The sequence below is a fragment of the Paralichthys olivaceus genome, chromosome 12 (genome assembly GCF_024713975.1).
Source record: "Paralichthys olivaceus isolate ysfri-2021 chromosome 12, ASM2471397v2, whole genome shotgun sequence".
NCBI lineage: Eukaryota > Metazoa > Chordata > Actinopteri > Pleuronectiformes > Paralichthyidae > Paralichthys > Paralichthys olivaceus.
In genome coordinates, this window is record NC_091104.1 from 23,714,905 (window position 1) to 23,732,902 (window position 17,998).

A 17,998-nucleotide genomic window follows, 5' to 3' on the forward strand; every position below is an offset into this window, starting at 1 on the left:
ATGCGCAGAGCAGCACAGCGGTGGGTTCACATCCTCTGACCTGACAACCCAACCAGGTCCTCTCTGCCCCTGCCTGGTTAAGTACAGTAAACTCCACAAGGCTTTCACATCACACAGCGTCCATCACTGTAATGTTCATATGACTGATCATGTCCATAAAACTTATTTCATTCTCTGTGACGTATCGTCCTCTGACTTATAACTCAGCAACATTACACCGACTGTGAAGAGTTTGTACAAAATATAGGTGTAAAAATAAAGTCAAGCTGCTCTGCGTCTCACTCACCGATGGTTTGGTTTTCCTGCACCCGATCTTCTTCTTCTGTTTCCTGCATTTACTCAGTTTGAGGTTTTTGGACACAAACACCAGCCGCTCCAACACCCGGCCAAAGAAACCCCTCATTGGCAGACCAACGAGCGAAAAACACACACAGCGGTGTCCATGTGTGTGTTAGTGTGTGCATGTGTGTATTCGATAAAAAAAGATGTAGACAGATAATGAGAGAAAGTTGTGTGTTTGTAGGTGGGAGTGTGTGCGTATGTGTGTGTCAGGGCAGGAAAAATAAAAATACGAGTGTGGGTCAGGGAGGGAGGAGTGCAGGGAGTCGGCTTTCAGTAAATATGAGGAGAGGGAGAGAGAGAGGGTGAGGAGGAGAGTCTAATGGGAGATGGGACTGAAAATGTTTGACGATGAGATCAATGTCTTCCATTATATCTATCTGATATGATGGAGGAGCTTCTGTTTCTACTGTTAGAGTAATTAACCTGAGGGTGTGATGGGAGGATTGTGTTCGTCAGCTTCAGGGTCCAAATGTAATTCTTTATCAAGACGCTTCATGTGTCCCTCACAGGTCCCTCACAAGTAACTCAGCTTGCCAGCTCGTGCAGTGATGCTGTTCTTCATCCTAACAAAGGCACCAACACATGTAGATAACCCTCACTTACAGAACGCACATTTGGATTCATTTACAGTAAGAGTCTAAATATTGGTATAAACCTTACAACTGTCTGAAAATGTGAAACCTTTTTGTGCAAATATTTTGTTGCTGCTTTTGAAGCTGTGTTGTTTCTGACAATGTCAATGTTTAATTTGAACAAAACACTTTATGCAAGAGAGGGGAAATCCTAAATGAACCAAAAATGTCTTCAAAATCAGTTAAGTAACTAATGATAATTTACTTAGGTATTCATATCAATCTTATCAAACTGAATTGCTTTTAGATTTTTATATAATATTATATTTGTATACATAAGCTTACATAAAATTCATTTTTGAGGTTAATAACTGGTGTTTCAAATGTTATATTAATATTTAAACAGGTCTTACACTGTTACATTGTAAATTGTGTTGATACCCAAATGTACTGTATATATTGCACTTTTCATATATTGGCACCACACATTTATTGGTTTTATTACATTTACAACGACCCTATACTGATTAATATTTTATAAACTTGCTGCTGCACGGACAATCATAGTTAAGTCTAATATTGAGTCCCTGAAGCAATTTAGAAAAAAGTTTACTCTTCATCAGACTGTTGCTCCACTGACTTCTTCATCAGAGACAACTGAATTGTCAAGTCTTAAAAAAGTCCCAGACACTCCGATGCCATTTCTTTTTTAGCCTTGAGTCCAGCAGAGCTGGAGCCGACCAGGTCACATAGGGTCACGACTGAAACATCCACTTAGAAAATCATTGATGCTGCATTAATAAGACATGCTGGTACTTTATCTAACTCTACCTTTAGTGCAGCCTGCAAATGTTTTATTTTATAAGTCCACAAAGTGAATGATTCACAATTACAGGAACATGAAAAAGTCTTAACACTTATTTAACAGACCACCAGCAACGACAGAGTCCAGACTGAGGGAATGCACCTAAAGAAAAAAGCATGAAAGCATGAATGAGCTCTGTAAGTACTTAGTATTACAGCAAGTCAAATATACATGTATGTGTAGTGGTTGAACATTGGTGTGGAGAGAAGCTGTCCAGAAGTGGAGGAGCTGGAGGGCAGAGATTAGAGAGAGGCTACACTGATATACTGCAGCGTGACTGCACTGTTCTACACACACTGAAACACACACAAACACACAGGAAGGACACAGAATGTAAACTGGCCGAGTGTCTCTCTCACACACACACACACACACACAGAGGGTCACATGTTGTGTGACACATAGAGAGCTGTATTGGACTATTCAGTAAATAAGGTGGTAAACAGGAGGACAGAGACAGACATGTAGTATCATCACCATAAATACCAATCTACTGTCATTTCATTAATATACATTGTGTACAACAGTAGTGTAACACAAAGCTGAGTCTGGTCCTTTAACTTCCCTGTACTCTACTTCTTGACCTCTTTTTCACTTCTTCTCTCTCTCTTCCTCACACACACACACACACACACACACACAGCAACAAAAGCTTCAATCACAGATTAGTAGTCACGTGGCTCTGGTTGATTTTTATGTCCCACAATCCTTTGCAGTCACTGCCTGGTGACGATGTACTGAAATATCATGACACTTCTAATAACTCCACAATAACCAGAATTATGTTTCAGAGTGGAAGATTCGTGGAATAAAAACAAATTCTTAAGAATTTTGAGCATCGTCAGACATTTAAAATTCATCATAGGATTAATCAGAAAAACAGAAATTTTATTTTTAATCAATTTATTTTTAGGTTTATTAAAAGAAGTAGTCTTGTTATCCACGCCAGAAGCACTTTCTGTGACAGCCACTTTTATTATCAAAGCACTCTGAAGGAATTAAAATGTGCTGCCTTTAAAAGTCTCTGTGTGTGTGTGTGTGTGTGTGTGTGTGTGTGTCTCCACATGACCTGAAATCCTTATAAACAAAATGTTCTTCCAAGTTCTTCAAAAGAACAGTACTGTACTTCAACCCACTCAAGACAATACAACCACATCACAGATGTGTGAGAAACGTGCACGCACACACACACACGCACACACACACACACACACACACACACACACACACACACACACACACACACAGACAGCTAGTTTAAATGGCTGTTGATTAAGAAAAAGTTGCATATCAGTTGTCACCAGCGACTCACCGACTGGACACATATTTGCAATACGTTCAAAAGTAACACTCATCACTTTTAAATTTGTGGCACATATATTTTATATATCAGTGATAAGTGGTGCTAACTCTGCAAATTATAATAAAATAAAAGGTCCTGTAGGCTGTTAGAATACCAACATGTGGAAATATGTGTTTTCACTCTCTCACAAATACACCAGTATTCACTTATTCACCACCAGCTGGTTAGCTTAGCACAAAGACTGGAAGCAAAGGGAAACCGCTAGCTTGACAATTTTGATGTAGGTTGTGTCCGAAATCACTCACTAGTGAGTTAGCGTTCGTGACAATTAGTGTCCAACCGATGGTCATTAGGCTGGCAGTTTCTACCATCATGCATTATCTCACAGGCTGCTCGCTGTAGTCTCAGAATGTCCAGACATACAAATTGTTCACATTTTTTTTACACAACTTCCTGTTGGAAAGTTAATAAGCACATTTAAAAAAAATGTCAAACTATTCCTGTATAACACTACAAAACACTATCTCTGCATTTCCAAATGTTACTGGGTCATATTTATATATGGCTATGTTCCAGTCAACTGCAGGTGCGTGTTGTATAACCAGATTTAACGTGAATGGTGTGGATGGCTTAACAGTCATATTTTAAGAATGTGAATTATGTGACAAAGATGCTATTAAGGCGGCTTTAGTGTTTGTATGAGACATTTTTAAATTATAATGGACTGTGTTTGAATCTGGGGTGTGGTTAATTTATGTCCGCTCTACCAACCGTACAAGGAGAGAGGTTCTCGTGGGAGTGGAAAGGTTTCAATCGGTGCCATCTGTCAAACTGGTGCCCAGCGTGTTTCTCTTAATGTCTGAATCCAGCACATGGCCTTAACTGTTGGATGATAATTTCAGAAGCAGCTGGTCGGATCCCAGATAGTGTAAATTTAATTTCTGAGACATTTAAAATGATGGTTTGATGGTGGTCAGAGTAGCTAGTGTGGGAGTAGAGCAGGAAACTGCTTCCATTTACTGTAAATATCGCACTTTTCTTTTTCTCTTTGTGTTTTCCCTCTGCAAAGCACCTTGGGTACCCTGAAAGGCGCTATACTAACCCGAGTTATTATTATGAAGACACATCCTTTTTTACATCCACCAAAATTAGGAAAGTATTACACACTGAGGAGAAAATAGCTGTGCCATCCTGTCTGTCCACTAAGGAAGCTTCAAGTAACACCTGCTAATAAAGTGGTGAGTTTCACAGGCCTAAACATGGAGTCCGATATGTCAGATATATGTAGCACTCACTGAAGACATTTATATTACATGACATTTACACTTTAGGAAAAGGGCTAATGCTATTTTTTTCTACAGCAACATACAATGAATGAACTTTGGAATGAGCTTTAATCCCATTGTGGTAAATGAGATTCTTAAAGGCCCATAATAACAAACAATGTGATACTCCAGCAAAGCAAATAAAATCAATCTGAGGTGTGAGAGAGGAGAAGCAGATGTTTTCTTTTAATTTGAAGGATATAACTAAAGATTATGAATGAAAGAATGGGAAAGTGAAAAGAAACAAATACAAAGGTCTCAGCAGCAGCTCCTGTGAGTGTGTGTGTGTGTGTGTGTGTTTGTGAGTGTGTGTGTGTGTGTGTGCGTGTATGTGTGTGTGTGTGTGTGTGTGTGTGTGAGCACGGTGGTGGACCACGGCGACAGCTGACGCTGATGTGTGTGTGTTCCAGCCACCCCCACTTCCCGCTGCATGAACCCAAACACACACTCACACGTAGTACACACAAATCAGTCTGCACTGTCTCTATAGGAACTGCATGGGGCCACCGAAACATGAGCTTCCACTCATTGAGAAAAAAACTCTCTGGTACACTTCTGAACCAGTGTGCTGTCTTATGTCAACGAATCGTTTTTGTTCAAGGTCTTTCTTCAACATTTAACACAAGATATCAAACTCACCAGCAGCACACAGTACAAATCCTGCAGAGGATATATATATATATATATATATATATATATATATTAAATGAGCTTAAATGTTGTTGTTGTTTTACTGAAACAGATATGATCATTGAAACATTTACGCTAAAGACCACAAGATCACCAAAACCACCTCATTCTGATTTGATGTTGGTTCATCAAAGTGATGATGTGTACTAAACTTCCATTCTCAGAGCCTTTGCAGTGTCTAATAAAAGAGTGTACTGAGATTCAGCAGGGACAACTTTGTGTGTCCATGAGGAATGAAAGTGGTGGCGGCAACGCTGCCAGCTGCTCTCTACTCAGGAAAATATGTGTTAGCAGCTCAACATTTCAGAGGGCGATGATATCATACTCTATTTTGCATTGGTGGCATCGGTCATGTGAGCAACAGAGAATGCAAAGTTGCGAGAGGAGAAGTATGGAAAATACTGTGACGGTCAATACATTTCCCTGCAGTTTAGATACATAAGTGTTGTTATTGGCAAACTTACAGTCACGAAGCTGTGGGACAATGGCACAAGTCAAAACTCCCTGTACTAAGAGAGAAGAAAAGGCCTGAACCAGGAAGAGCATTGAGGGGGGGGGGTGGAAGGTCAAGGTGGCTGTGTCTCCCCCTCTCTGTGTGTGTCCCTGCAGTAAACACATCTCTATATCTTCAGTGTATTGTCTCGAGCTGACAGCAGCTCAGCCACAAAGAGGTGTATTGTTTTCTGTGTGTGTGTGGGTGTGTGTGTGTGTGTGTGTTTGTGTGTGTGAAAGAGTGAGAGAGGAAGGACAGGATTGGAAACAGGAATACTAATGGTTTACTCATTTCACTGTTGGCAGGTTAAGATCTTCATTCCAGATTCCAGTTGTGGGAAGGGATTACTAGTTGTACTTTTCTTTACGATAATAAAATACACTAAATCATTGTCATCCTGTTTCTCTTATATCTGCAAACTTCAGACTGTAAATGTTCCTAACATCCACTAAAAAGCACCATTTCCACCTCATCAGCAACATCACACATCAATAAGAAAATGTTACAAACAATGTAAAAGCTGCAGGTTAATAAATCTCTGGGAGCTCAACATCTGCGATAAATACTGAGGCACGAATGTATTGCAAATATTCAAGTCATGGATGATGAGCAAATGCACAACACATGCACTAAAGCATGTGTGCAAGTGTATTCGGGGTGCGCCTGGGAGTTGTCTCTCCCTCCTAGCGCTCTCTCTCACACACACAAACACACGTATGCACTCACATACACACACACTTTAAATCAGACAAAAAATGATGAACATAGACTACATAGGCTGCATATAAAAAGAACCTAAATAATCAAAACTGCTAGTTATAGGTAAGCAAATGTACAACCACTCAAAAGGCTTTTAGATATGTGACTATTTTAAAGTTTAGAACACTTTACTGGCACATTTATCTAGCAAATACAGAATATCTGAAAATACCATGTAGTAAGTTCTGCTTCCACTTGTACTTTTAAAACCTACACAGCTCAGTTCAAAGGCTGCTGGAGTTATGGCAACACTTCACTATAAAACCCCCCAGTCAGCATTTACACCATGTAATAAAGGTGTTGTAAGACTGTAATGTGCAGTTTACATTTGAAGCTTTTATCAATACACACCTCTTGTGAAGACATATAACATTACATCTGTTTAATGCTACAGCACTCAGGGTCCAGAGGAGGAGTGATCATATAAAATACATTAATAAACACTTCTTAAAGTATATTTATATAAATATGATCTAATAATAATAATAATAAGAATATATATAGTGCTTTATAGTGCTCTAGCATTTTCTATTTAAAGAATTAAATGTATATATTTTTTCTTTTTGGCAACTTGAAGCACTTTAAAGAATCTTTATGTGAGTTCACACAGTTTTAAAAATGGACACTCTGAAGGAAATCCGCCGTCCGGGAGTGTTCAACTTCCCAGTGACCAGCCCGCCCCTGTGTGCGGCTCACAGTTTGATTCCCTGTCCACTCACTGTGTTGTGTTGGTGAACTCTCAGCAGCTGTAGTAACTCTATCAGAACATGGATCTGCAATCAATGGACGATCCAGTCATTAGAATCAGCAGGTCTGCTCTGTGCTCACTGAAGACAGCAGCTCTGTTCTCTGGACTCTCAGCTGCAGATGTGTATCCAGCTGTGACTCCAGAAGAAACTCTGTCCAATGCGTTTGAAAGATTGGAATCAATGAAAAACTCACCGGTAACATTCCTGCTGCTGTGACACAACCCTCCTCCTGTCCCGTCCCGTTAGACCAACTACTTCTCCTCCTCGACTCCTCTCTTCTCTTCTCCTCTTTTAAGGTGTTGTTTTTTTTAATCCAGCCTCTTCCTCTGGTTTCTGGTATTCCTCCGTTCATCCAAACTAGTCTTCCTCTTCCTCGTCTGTGTCTGTAGATCCGCTCAGATCTCCAGATGCTGTGAGAACCTCCAAAAAACTCCACTTTCCTCAGTTCAATCCCTCCCTCTTCCTCCCTCTCTCTCTCCCTCACACACACACACAGGCGGTAAGGGTCTCTCTCTCTCTTCCTTCTGTTTTAAGACCACAGATGAAAAACAGCTGGATGGGAGAAACGTGGAAACAGCCGCTGCAGCTTCACTATTCAAATCTCTGTGACTCTCATCCCCTGGTCATGAGTGGGTTGGTGTGCATGGTGAACTGGGTCACCGTCCCGATCATCCCTCCTCCCATCCGCCACCACCTCCCTCCCTCCCTCCCTCTCACCCCTCCATCTCTTTCCTCCTCCTCCTCCTCCTCCTCCTCCTCTTCCTCACAATATAGCCTCCAGGTTCATTTACACGTGGAGGAAAACTAGGTGGTGGAACAATCAACCAATGTAACAATCAATGTTATTTTCCAGACATGCTTTCCATTCACTTTGTGTAAGAGCGCCCTCTCTAGGCAGAGTGTGTTAGAGCACTTACAGAGATAATGACGTTTCAAGGCTGTGCTAAGTTATATATTTTTGAATATTTGTATATACCGAGCACTTGTACAAAATGGTGATATTGATCTATAATGTATTATAGATGTAGGGTTTTAAAACAATCCGAGAGAGTAGAGTTATTCACATCCTCCAAGGTTTGTAGCAATATTACATAATGTAAAATATATTATGAGACTGCTGTTAATGCTTTTTTGTTACAGATTTGAAAAACAGATTATAACTGATGTATGTGTTCAATTCAGTGTGCAATCAATTTCTTCTGGTGACATGGTCCAACTGCAAATGCAGTATGAAGAGCAGTGCCTTTTACTAGGACATTGAAGCACACACACACACACACACACACACACACACACACACACACACACACACACAGTCAGCAACTTTAGAAATGTTCAGCTGTCATAAATTCAGCAGATTATCACAGAGCTGTCCACAGCTGCCAAGGACACTGTAGAGCTGTGTGTGTCTGTCTGTCCATTTGGAAGTCACACAGTACAAACATTACAGTACTTAGCACATTTTGTGTGTTGCCGTATTTGTCATGTGTCCTGCCTTGTAAGCATAAATAGACTCAGTCTCCTGGAAAACAATGATCAAGTATCTATTCAAAGTACAGATGACTTGAGAAGTGCCCCCCCCGTTTGAGAGGACATTATCACCATCTACTGTTAACAGAAGCAAACAACACTAGCTGAAAAAGATTTGAACTTGGCTTTTGAACAATTTAATTCGATAAATATGCAGCTGCTAGTTGAACATCTTTTCTTTTTTTTTGAACTTTCACTTGATGCCCAGCGATGTGAAAATATAAACTAATGGATTGGTACGGATGCTCAGCATTCTTGTAATTATACCGGTGATTGTTTTCCTCTGAGAATAAGTGACTAGAAGTTGTTATCTGCATCTTCATCACTGTGTATACACTCCCATCCTGTTCTGTCCTTTAAACATGTGAACAAAGAGAACGTTGTTTGGTTTGTCTAAATAGATTTGTTGTCTCTGTTGCTACATTAGTGTTTTTAACATATTTCTTTACTGTTTCACTACTCTGTCCAGCACATTGTTGTACATGTATACAATTTCGTGACACTGATTAAAGCTAAAGTTGGTAAATAAATAAATCTAATATTAACTTTAAACATCCACCAGAATATAATGTGGATCTCGGTTTGCTGTGGATTTATCATTTAAGGAAACAATGATGATAAATATTTTCCTTTAGGTTCCAGCAAGCAGTTTCAATTTAATCATCGATTAATCAGTCAGTTATTGTTTTTTAACCACATCACCAGCTAGAACTCTTCCTAAGATGCGTTAAAAAACTGGGTCTTCACCACAGTTCACGGACATTTATTGTGTTTATTCACTGTGGCTCTTTTGTTCAAGGTTAGTCCCTGTGCGTGTGTTGCCAGGTCAGTCAATAAAGGCAGTCAGCCTTGAATCATCCATTGGCTCCATGTGATGCTGTGATTCCACCCTGACAGACACATTCAAACAGTATCGCCAGAGCCAGAGGCCATCGCTCACTGTCTCTCACACACAATCTCACACACTTCACTGAGGTCGAGGGCAGGCTCAGCCTCACGTTGGGCATCCGTGAGGTTAACGCTACAGATCAGCATAGTGTACATATATATTCATACATAAATATGCATTTAAATAAGTATTTTAAATGCATTTTAGGAAATGCGTGACACTGAAATGATCACTGTTAATGCTTGTTTTCTGAAGTTCACAACAGACACAGACACAATACTGGACAGTTTTCAAAAAGAAAAAGGAAATAATAACCCACAACAGTTACAGTACTAAACACTTTAATTTTTCAAGACTAATTGAATTTTTTTGTTTTTTCCCAGCAGACGAACATTTCACAAAGAAACACAGTGGAGTCAATAAATAAACACAAAGTACAAATAGATAAGAGGTACAAGGGAAAGAAAATAAATAAGAACATCACAAAGACCAACAGCATCTCACAAACACAGCAGCTGAGCAGACGGCCATGTGGGTACAGAGCTGGACAGAGACAACGGCCATTACGTGTTCAGTGGCAGCCATGTTGGCTTCACAGTCCTGTTCCACGCTTGTTGTAGAAATACAGAAAGTTTTTGGAAGATTGTCCTTTGAGTTCAGTTAACTTAGTGTTAGTAAAAGCTCATCAGTCCTGCTTTGTTAAATGTCACTTATACAGCTACATAACATGCTCGTGTGTTAACACATTTCCACTCAATATCATTGAGCAGAAACACTTAAATCACACAGCGCGTGCTAACACTCAGACACTGTGTCGAGTGAACGCAACACCGCAGCCAACGACTGAGGACATGTCAGTTATTCTGTTTGTTTTCAACATCTAAAAGATGATAATCTACCAGAACCTTTCAGTGTTCTTTCAAGAACACATTCATCAAGTCATCTTTAACATTTTGGCTGTGTTGCCGTGGTGACACGAGGAAAGATGGTGTTTAACATTGACAGCCGACGTGACTTTGCTCTCGAGAAGCAGACTGTGCTTCTATGACTGACAAATACTAAGTAGATAGATTGTGATGTTGTTTACTACAACATATCTCAGATTTTTAAATGTTTTCATCTTCTGAATACATTTGAATTCTGTATCTTTCTGTGCCACAATCCGGCTGCGGGATATACATTTGGTCAGTAATTGGAAAAATTAAAACAAAATAAAAATAATCAGTGGGGTTTGATGTGCAATAAACCAGCATGCTTCTGAAAGCACATACTGACAACTATTTATTCAATGCTAAATCATTTTAATTATGTCACAATTCTCAATTAGAAAATCTCTGTTTACATCAGCAGCATATATTCTAGCTGCGTCTATACTGTAACTTTGAATGTAGAGGGTGACTTTTGTGATTGTTTTTCCATTTTTACAGCCAAAAAAACTTCACAGTTCACAGTGACAGTTAAAGGTAGGTATATTTCAATCCACAATACATTTAGCCAAATTCTGCCAATATCTCCTCCGACCGTTAGCTGTACACTTTGTTCGTGGGCTCAATAAAATCTGGTTTTGATAAAAAACCCTGGCTCTGTATGTGGGAAACAAAGATAGCGGGGTGAACTGAATAGTACAACACTGTTCCACCCAATCCGCCACAAGGGTGTTCATGCTCAACATTACCTGTTACATCTTAAATGAGATAATGTTATCATTCAAGTGTCTTCTACTATCGAGGGATGACGTGAAAAAGTGGCATCAGATAACGAACACAGCCACAACTGTTTTTCAGAACAACTACTGTTGGCCACTGGAAATGCTAACACTGCTACCTCACAGGATTGTATAACCACAGTCATTTTCACAGTGGTGCTCCAAATGCTAAGTGCGGAAAAACCACAGACTACAACAAACCCAAATAGGATAACAAAATATCAAAAAGGTGAAGACACGCGTGAACATCGGTGAGTGGTTCAAAGGTGGAGACCACAGAGTTGAACAGGATGAAAAGGGTTAAAGAGGTTGCTGTGTTTCTGTTTGACGTGTGGGTAACATTAATTCGCTCTCATTTGCTCAGTAAGTTGTCCCATTTGCAAATCCCATCTTTTTGAGATCAGTGGTTCACCTTGGTGTGTGTGTGTGTTTACCGCACCTTTAAAATGAGTTCTGTCAGACTGTGGGTTCTCCCTTTAATGCATGACTTGTGCAGTTCTGCCTAATGTCTAGGTGAGGTTACAGTCAAACGAAATAAAAACCTCTTTAAAATCTGAATTTGCTTGATTACAGAGAATATTTGCAGAACTTCACAGTGAGGTCTTTAACATTTCTGAACTTACATGAAGTGCTTTGAATAATTATCAAGGATTAATATTAACAGAAACATTTTACCAAACAAGTTATGTCTCCTACGAAGTTGCGGTGAGGCTGTTTTGGGGTTGTAGATTCCTACTGTATACAGCAGCTCTGTCCGTTGGCGTCTTTGGAGCGCAGACACAGTTTAGGTTTGTAGTTTTCAAGATACAGCAGCTGCTTGGAGTTGAACGCACCACGACGCTTCCTGATAAAATGAAAGAGTTGTAACAAACAAGAAACAGGCATGAATAATTACAGGGATGGTACTGAACATGGTACAGAGCAGTTGTTATTCAGATTAAGTGAAATGAGGAAAAAACAGCAGAATCAAAGCCTGAAACTCACAGTCTTATGAAGTGCACCGCATCTTCATATTCCATCCCACACTCAATTAGAGCCAGGGCCACCAACACAGGAGCTCTGAGGACAAAGAACAAATAGACACAAGAGTACAGCCATGAGTTTGGGAAGAAAGAAACAACACTCCACATTAAAACAGTTGATATACTCAGTTTGTGCCTTATTATTTAGTTTGAGCTTTCTTCTTTATGAATGAAATGCCTTATTACTTTGGACCCCTGTAGCCACAGATCCAGGGCAATGACAAACAGAGCTTGCTGCATTGTAACATTGTAACTGATTTACAATTACATTTGGAACCGCCAGTAAGTAAGCAATAATTAAAGCAATGGAAAGAAAATAAATATGCTTTAACTACTTTAAGTGATTAAAGCAAAAACAAAATCTTCTGAGAGAAGGGTGGCAGTGGTGGATTAATACATTCATATTGCCACAGGCTACTTTTATCGTACATCATAACTAACACAGTTCTAAGTGGCCAGTGGGCCCAGGCCTGAAAGAAACAGCACGCTGTCAAATGTGGTGTTATGCAGACAGTTTCAGTGGCCCACTAGGAAATATCTAGGTGAGCACACACACATGCACGTTTTACAACCGCAGTACAAACAATTTATATTGAATTCCAGAAGAAAACACCAATATTTCAAGTTACATATAAAAGCTCCAATAACATTCACCATAGCCTCAGTGTCCTACTGGCTAATTAGCCAACGCTAGGTAAAAGTCCAACAAATATGAATAAACAGCTGATTTAATGTTACTTTTCATTCCAACACCTCCTTCAACACATGTTTATATTGTTACTGACCAGGACACAGTTGTAAAGAGAACCGGGAACCAAGTAGATAATCTAATTTTTATCTGCATGGATCTCATATATGTCTGTGTAATCCAGTTCCAGGAAAAATGCATCAGAGCAATAGAGAACTTTAATCTCTCTATTTATTATCAGATTTTTTGTAAATCCTCCAATATCAAAATCAGCATCAGCTTTAAAATCCTCTTTCATGGGCTCTAGATTGACATTAAGTGCATCAGTCACTGATGAAAAAAAAAAGCTGACTTGGGATGCCATTAGTTTGTTTTGGCATTTTGTTCATAGCTTTATTTATTCAATCCTGTGTCTCGTGCATACTGACCGTCCCAGTCCAGCAACACAGTGCACAGCCACACAGCAGCCAGGCTCATCTCTAAACTTTGTCTGCAGCAGGTTCAACCAGTCGTCCACCACCTGGTCTGGAGGAGCTGAGCCATCATCAAATGGCCAATCCTGGAATGAAAGGGAAGTCTTTATTTAATCTGCTGTTTAAGGTGCTAACCCGTCAAGGATTTGTGGCAACTAGACTAAAATTGCCAACATGTTATCTATAAAAAAAAATCACCAGTTAAGTAAATCCGTCCAACTTATATATAAACCACACACACATAAAGCATTTCATGAAAAACATTGACTTTAAAATCTTCATTGCAAATATAAACCAGGTAGTTTTCTAACTTCCCTCTGCACCATAGACTGTTTATAAAAAGCTCTGCACAAAACACCCAGCACACAAACAAATCAAGGAACTTTTCACTCATGTCATCACTAATGACAAAGAATAATTCTGAAGTAGCTCCAGAGCATCAACACAGACCAAGAGAACAAAACATTTCAAACAGACAGGTTTAGAACGGGCACTGCACTAGTCAGCTTCAATAGCAGATTCACATTCATCACTTACCAGGACCTGTATGCCTTCTTGTTCCACCGGTGTCTTGTCATATGTAGCAGCACACACTCTTACCAAGGTGTTAACGCCATATGCCTTCAGATCCTATCAGAGCACAGTCATTTTTAAAGATACCATGACATCCACAATTACATTACAGCAATGAAATGTGATCTAAAAGATACACTACCTCTATAAACCTTCCCAGTTGTGCATTGGTGGGGTTGTGCGTGATGAGGAATCTCAGACAGTCATAGGAGATCTCCACTGGAGCCGGTCGGTTCATTTTTAGACCAACAAAGGTTTGTTGATAAAGAATTAAAGTTAAGAATAGAAGAGCGCTTTGTTTTAAAAAAAGTAAAAATCTAGAATATTAAAAAAAAAACTTAACTAAAAATATTTTATGGGCAACTAATGGATATATTCTACTCCTTTGGCAACAAAAAGTAGGTTGAATTAAAAACACAGGAGAGAAAGATAACTATTTCAGAAAAGTTGAAAATCTAAACTTGGCAGTGAAGGAAAAAATTAAATCGATTGCTTGAAAACTTTAATTTTAATTTAGAAGATTGAGACGAAGATGACTGGAGAGGACACCTAAAGTCCAGAAAAAAAGATCTATCCTTCTTTCCTTTCAAATCTGTTAGCCCATTCAAAGAAGATTCAGAGGTGAAGAAGGAAGTAAAAGCAGGAAAGGAGAAGAGAAGAAAGGAAACTCCTGGTCCAAATCCTCCCCCACTCTCCAGGACAGGTGACAGACTGAAGGTTGGCTTGTCTTCATATGGGTTGAACAAGATAGCAGGAAGGACCTGTGAGACAGAAACAGTCTTACAATGTATAGCGATGCTCTGAATCTAACTATGCTTTCAGACGTGAACTGAAGTCTGGACATTTGGACATTCCTCGCTCTATATGCAAATAAACGTATACATAATCTCTGTTTGGAAAACCAAATTATTTTGTTTTAACCCAGTGTGAGATTATAGCACCTGGTGTTTGAGTGTGTGTCGTATGTGTGTTGAGACAAGCGTGCAAGCGCAGTAGAGATAGGATGGGCTGAATAAATCTGAGTACACCAATTTAAGAAAAGTATCAGTCATCATGTGGTTTTCAGTATTAACATTGTGGTCATGAACAAATCATGTATGGACACAGTGTCCCGTTAAACTGTTTTGATTCATTGGGAAACTGTAGCAGGTCAGAGACGTCAGCTGATGCCACATGCGTCCCAGACCACTTCTGAATGTGGTTTCTGTGATCAGATCTCAGGACATATTCGGGTGTGTTCAGACCTGAACTTAGTGCTGATCACTTGTGAGTGAAACAGTACGGATGTTCATACCAGGTCTGAGTCAACACAGATATACTCTCTGTTGTCAATGGACTGTAACAATGTAATCACTGTGAACCTGTCCATGTTGGCCCTGCATAAACACACAACCAGCCTGTATCGAAACACACCTGTGTGGGCGAATGGCAGTGTTTGCGCCTCGCTGCTGTCTCCTGTTCACTTGTCCACAATGAGCATCAGGTGCTGGGCTTGGCAAAACTCCCCTCCAAGCCTCGCAAACGCCATACATGTGCAGCCTGGCAGACACAGGAGGAAATGGGTTGTCATGTGTTATATGATACTGCAGACTTCCACCGTGTCACCAGGTGGGGAGCAGGGCCTCCTGACACACACACACACACTTACTATGCTGAGAGCTGAGGAGATGGTTCATTGAGCGCACACAGGAGAATGTGACGGCTCCGGGATGTAGACACACCATTGATGATGATGCTGCTGCTGCAGATGTTCTGGCTCCTTGCTGACAACGGCCCGCTAGCTCAACGCTGACCTGCTGCATAGGAGAAGACGTGTTAACATTGGACAGTTAGCATCTACCTGCTTTACCTGTCTATGAGGAAATGCAGCAACACCAACCTCCCTGTACAAGCATTTCGCTAATGTGTAGCCAATGTGTTGCTATCCCATGAACGGAAGGATTAGCTTTAGAGTGTGATTAACGGGACATACAATATCCCACGAACGTAACAGACCACAACGTTTAAAAGCTAATGAGTACAGTTAGCTGAGATGCTATGAACCATCTGATGTCTGCAAGTTGCACACAGTTTAGCACAGTGTGGCTATAAAGTAATATAAGTAATGAGCTCAGTGTTTAGCTGACCGCTTGTTTCTGACTGCACGTCTGTAGCTGCGTCTCGAAACAACCAGCTGACCGTTAGCATTAGCCTCTGCCATGTTCTGACGTTAAATCATCAACTAGCTACAGTATAGCTGAGTGCTAGCTGCTTTTTCGAGGCTCTTGTTATAAAAACAAACAGTGTGTGGCGAACCCAGCTTAAGATCACATACAAACACGTGGTTTTAAAAGACTAGACAGCTTCTGTCATCAGAGGCTCCGCCGGTCAGGTCATTACAAACCAGGTCAACAACCATGATCCCAGGATAAACAGCGAGCTAACACTTCCAGGCTAAGAGCAGCGGCAGGTTTGTAACAAGAGCCGACTGACAGCAGCCGCAGCGGGTTGTTTAACAACAGGAGCCGCGCCACGTTCGACGTGTGGAACCCCACGGTGGTTTCTAATACTTACAACACGTAGTAGTTTGGCGAGAAATCCAGACGCTTCTTCTACTGACAGAGGAGAGTCTGCGAAGGAGACATGTTGAACAGAGGGGGTCGAAGTAGCCACAATAAACCCAACAGCTTCCGGTGCCAGCATTTTGAAAATAAAACCCGAACGATGTCTTTCACGTTGCATCGTTAAAGATGGGGAAACGGCGCTTTTAATTTGTAGGCCACCACTCTTTACTTCCTGTTATGGTGAGTCTGCCTCCACAACACACACTGGTCAGACTGTTTATTCAAGCCTGTTGTTGAGACTGAGATTTACTGGAGCTGATTTTCTCACATTGACTCAATTAAAATAAATGTGATGTATAGTTTTATATTGAGGTCAAACACACTGATGTTGAAGTCGTGGCTGCCATCTACTGTTTATCACGTTCACAGCAACACACGTCAATGTGTATGTCAATACGGTGACCCTGAGGGGGAAAACACAAAGTTCATGTTTTTTATATTTACAATATTTGACGTCCAACCCTCGACCCCCTGGTTTGATCACATTGTCTGGCATGTTTTAAACTATAAATGTTCACCTCTTCCCTTTGAGACAGAAAGATAGAAAGATAGACAGACAGACAGACAGACAGACAGACAGATAGATAGACAGATAGGATGGAAAATTCTTGTGTTCCAGCAGTACAGACATGTGCATGTGCAATAAGTACAATTCGTTTTTTTATATATTTTTTCCTACATAAAAGAGCATACATGTTGGACTGAGTTGTTCAGACAGAGCTAAATTGAGGCAAAGTTAAAAGTTAAAACAGAGGAGACTGGTTGAATGTTTCAGTAATCAAGAAGCATAAGAACATAAAAACTTAAAACAGTGCAAGAGTAGAAGTGGTACAGTGATAAAGTGATAAAACAGTGTAAGTAGTAAGTGATATAGTGATGTGCAAAAGAGACTAGCTACTATATACAGTCTGCAACATCTACTGATACTGAATACCAGTCATTATATATAGCAGTGAATAAATTAAATTTACAATGCAGATGGAATAGGAGACTAATGTAGTTGAGTTAAACAGTCAGTTGTTACAATTGTTACAGGGAGTTATTATAAAACCTGATGGCGGATGGCAGGAATGACTTCCTGAATCTGTCCTTGTGACAGCGGAGTTGTCTGAGTCTATGTGAGAATGTGCTCCTCTGAGCCTGGAGGATGTGGTGGATCCAGAGAGTGAATGAGAAAGATGACAGATGACTTTAACAATCCCTGGGGACAATTGATTTGTCATTGCGGCTGCCAGTAAAAACAAAAGTAGAGTAATGAAAATACAAAATACACAAATAAATACAACACAGCTCTCAGTTAAGTAAAGTTGCAGTATTAAAATGTCTCAGAAGGCTAAAATAGACGAAATTAAATCTAAATACAAATACAAAACAAGATTGTCTCATGTATAGGGGGCTCAGTACAAATGTTTACAGT

At 40.1% G+C, this 17,998-nt stretch overlaps 2 protein-coding genes across 14 annotated transcripts in view; both read right to left on the reverse strand.

The window, feature by feature from the left end:
• LOC109627783 (apoptosis-stimulating of p53 protein 1-like) overlaps positions 1-7,568 on the reverse strand; it is a 44,867-nt gene extending 37,299 nt beyond the window's left edge. For 2 of the 11 annotated variants that reach the window (XM_069535683.1, XM_069535686.1), the window contains exon 1: positions 7,292-7,566. In XM_069535683.1, coding sequence (XP_069391784.1) covers positions 7,292-7,450 — 159 coding nt within the window. In that variant the 5' untranslated portion in view covers positions 7,451-7,566. Of the gene's footprint in view, positions 1-286; positions 574-765; positions 906-7,291 lie in introns of those variants that run through there. The other 9 variants (XM_069535689.1, XM_069535688.1, XM_020084555.2 and 6 more) reach the window with 7 other exon arrangements.
• Positions 7,569-9,841: 2,273 nt separating this feature from the next.
• Positions 9,842-16,673, reverse strand: LOC109628219 (protein tyrosine phosphatase type IVA 2-like). 3 transcript variants are annotated; one of them, XM_020085220.2, is made up of 8 exons: positions 16,532-16,673; positions 15,627-15,774; positions 15,392-15,517; positions 14,121-14,739; positions 13,943-14,035; positions 13,361-13,491; positions 12,207-12,281; positions 9,842-12,066 (listed from the first exon to the last, which is right to left on the reverse strand). In XM_020085220.2, exons 4-8 carry the CDS (start codon positions 14,214-14,216, stop codon positions 11,955-11,957), a joined length of 507 nt encoding a protein of 168 aa, XP_019940779.1. In that variant the 5' UTR covers positions 14,217-14,739; positions 15,392-15,517; positions 15,627-15,774; positions 16,532-16,673; the 3' UTR covers positions 9,842-11,954. The 3 variants fall into 3 exon arrangements, with proteins under 3 accessions (XP_019940779.1, XP_019940781.1, XP_069391353.1); XM_020085222.2 differs by having other exon boundaries at positions 15,627-15,771; positions 16,532-16,648; XM_069535252.1 differs by lacking the exon at positions 16,532-16,673 and adding an exon at positions 16,293-16,447.
• Positions 16,674-17,998: the final 1,325 nt, after the last annotated feature.

What these genes read in the sequence shown, in the direction of transcription:
- LOC109628219 (XM_020085220.2), bottom strand. Translation starts at nt 14,216, where the DNA reads ATGAACCGACCGGCTCCAGTGGAGATCTCCTATGACTGTCTGAGATTC. An exon ending in AAGAAGGCATACAGGTCCTG is followed by an intron (nt 13,492 to 13,942) that starts GTAAGTGATGAA and finishes CTTTCATTCCAG; the next exon opens with GATTGGCCATTTGATGATGG. An exon ending in GCGGTGCACTTCATAAGACT is followed by an intron (nt 12,067 to 12,206) that starts GTGAGTTTCAGG and finishes TCATTTTATCAG; the next exon opens with GAAGCGTCGTGGTGCGTTCA.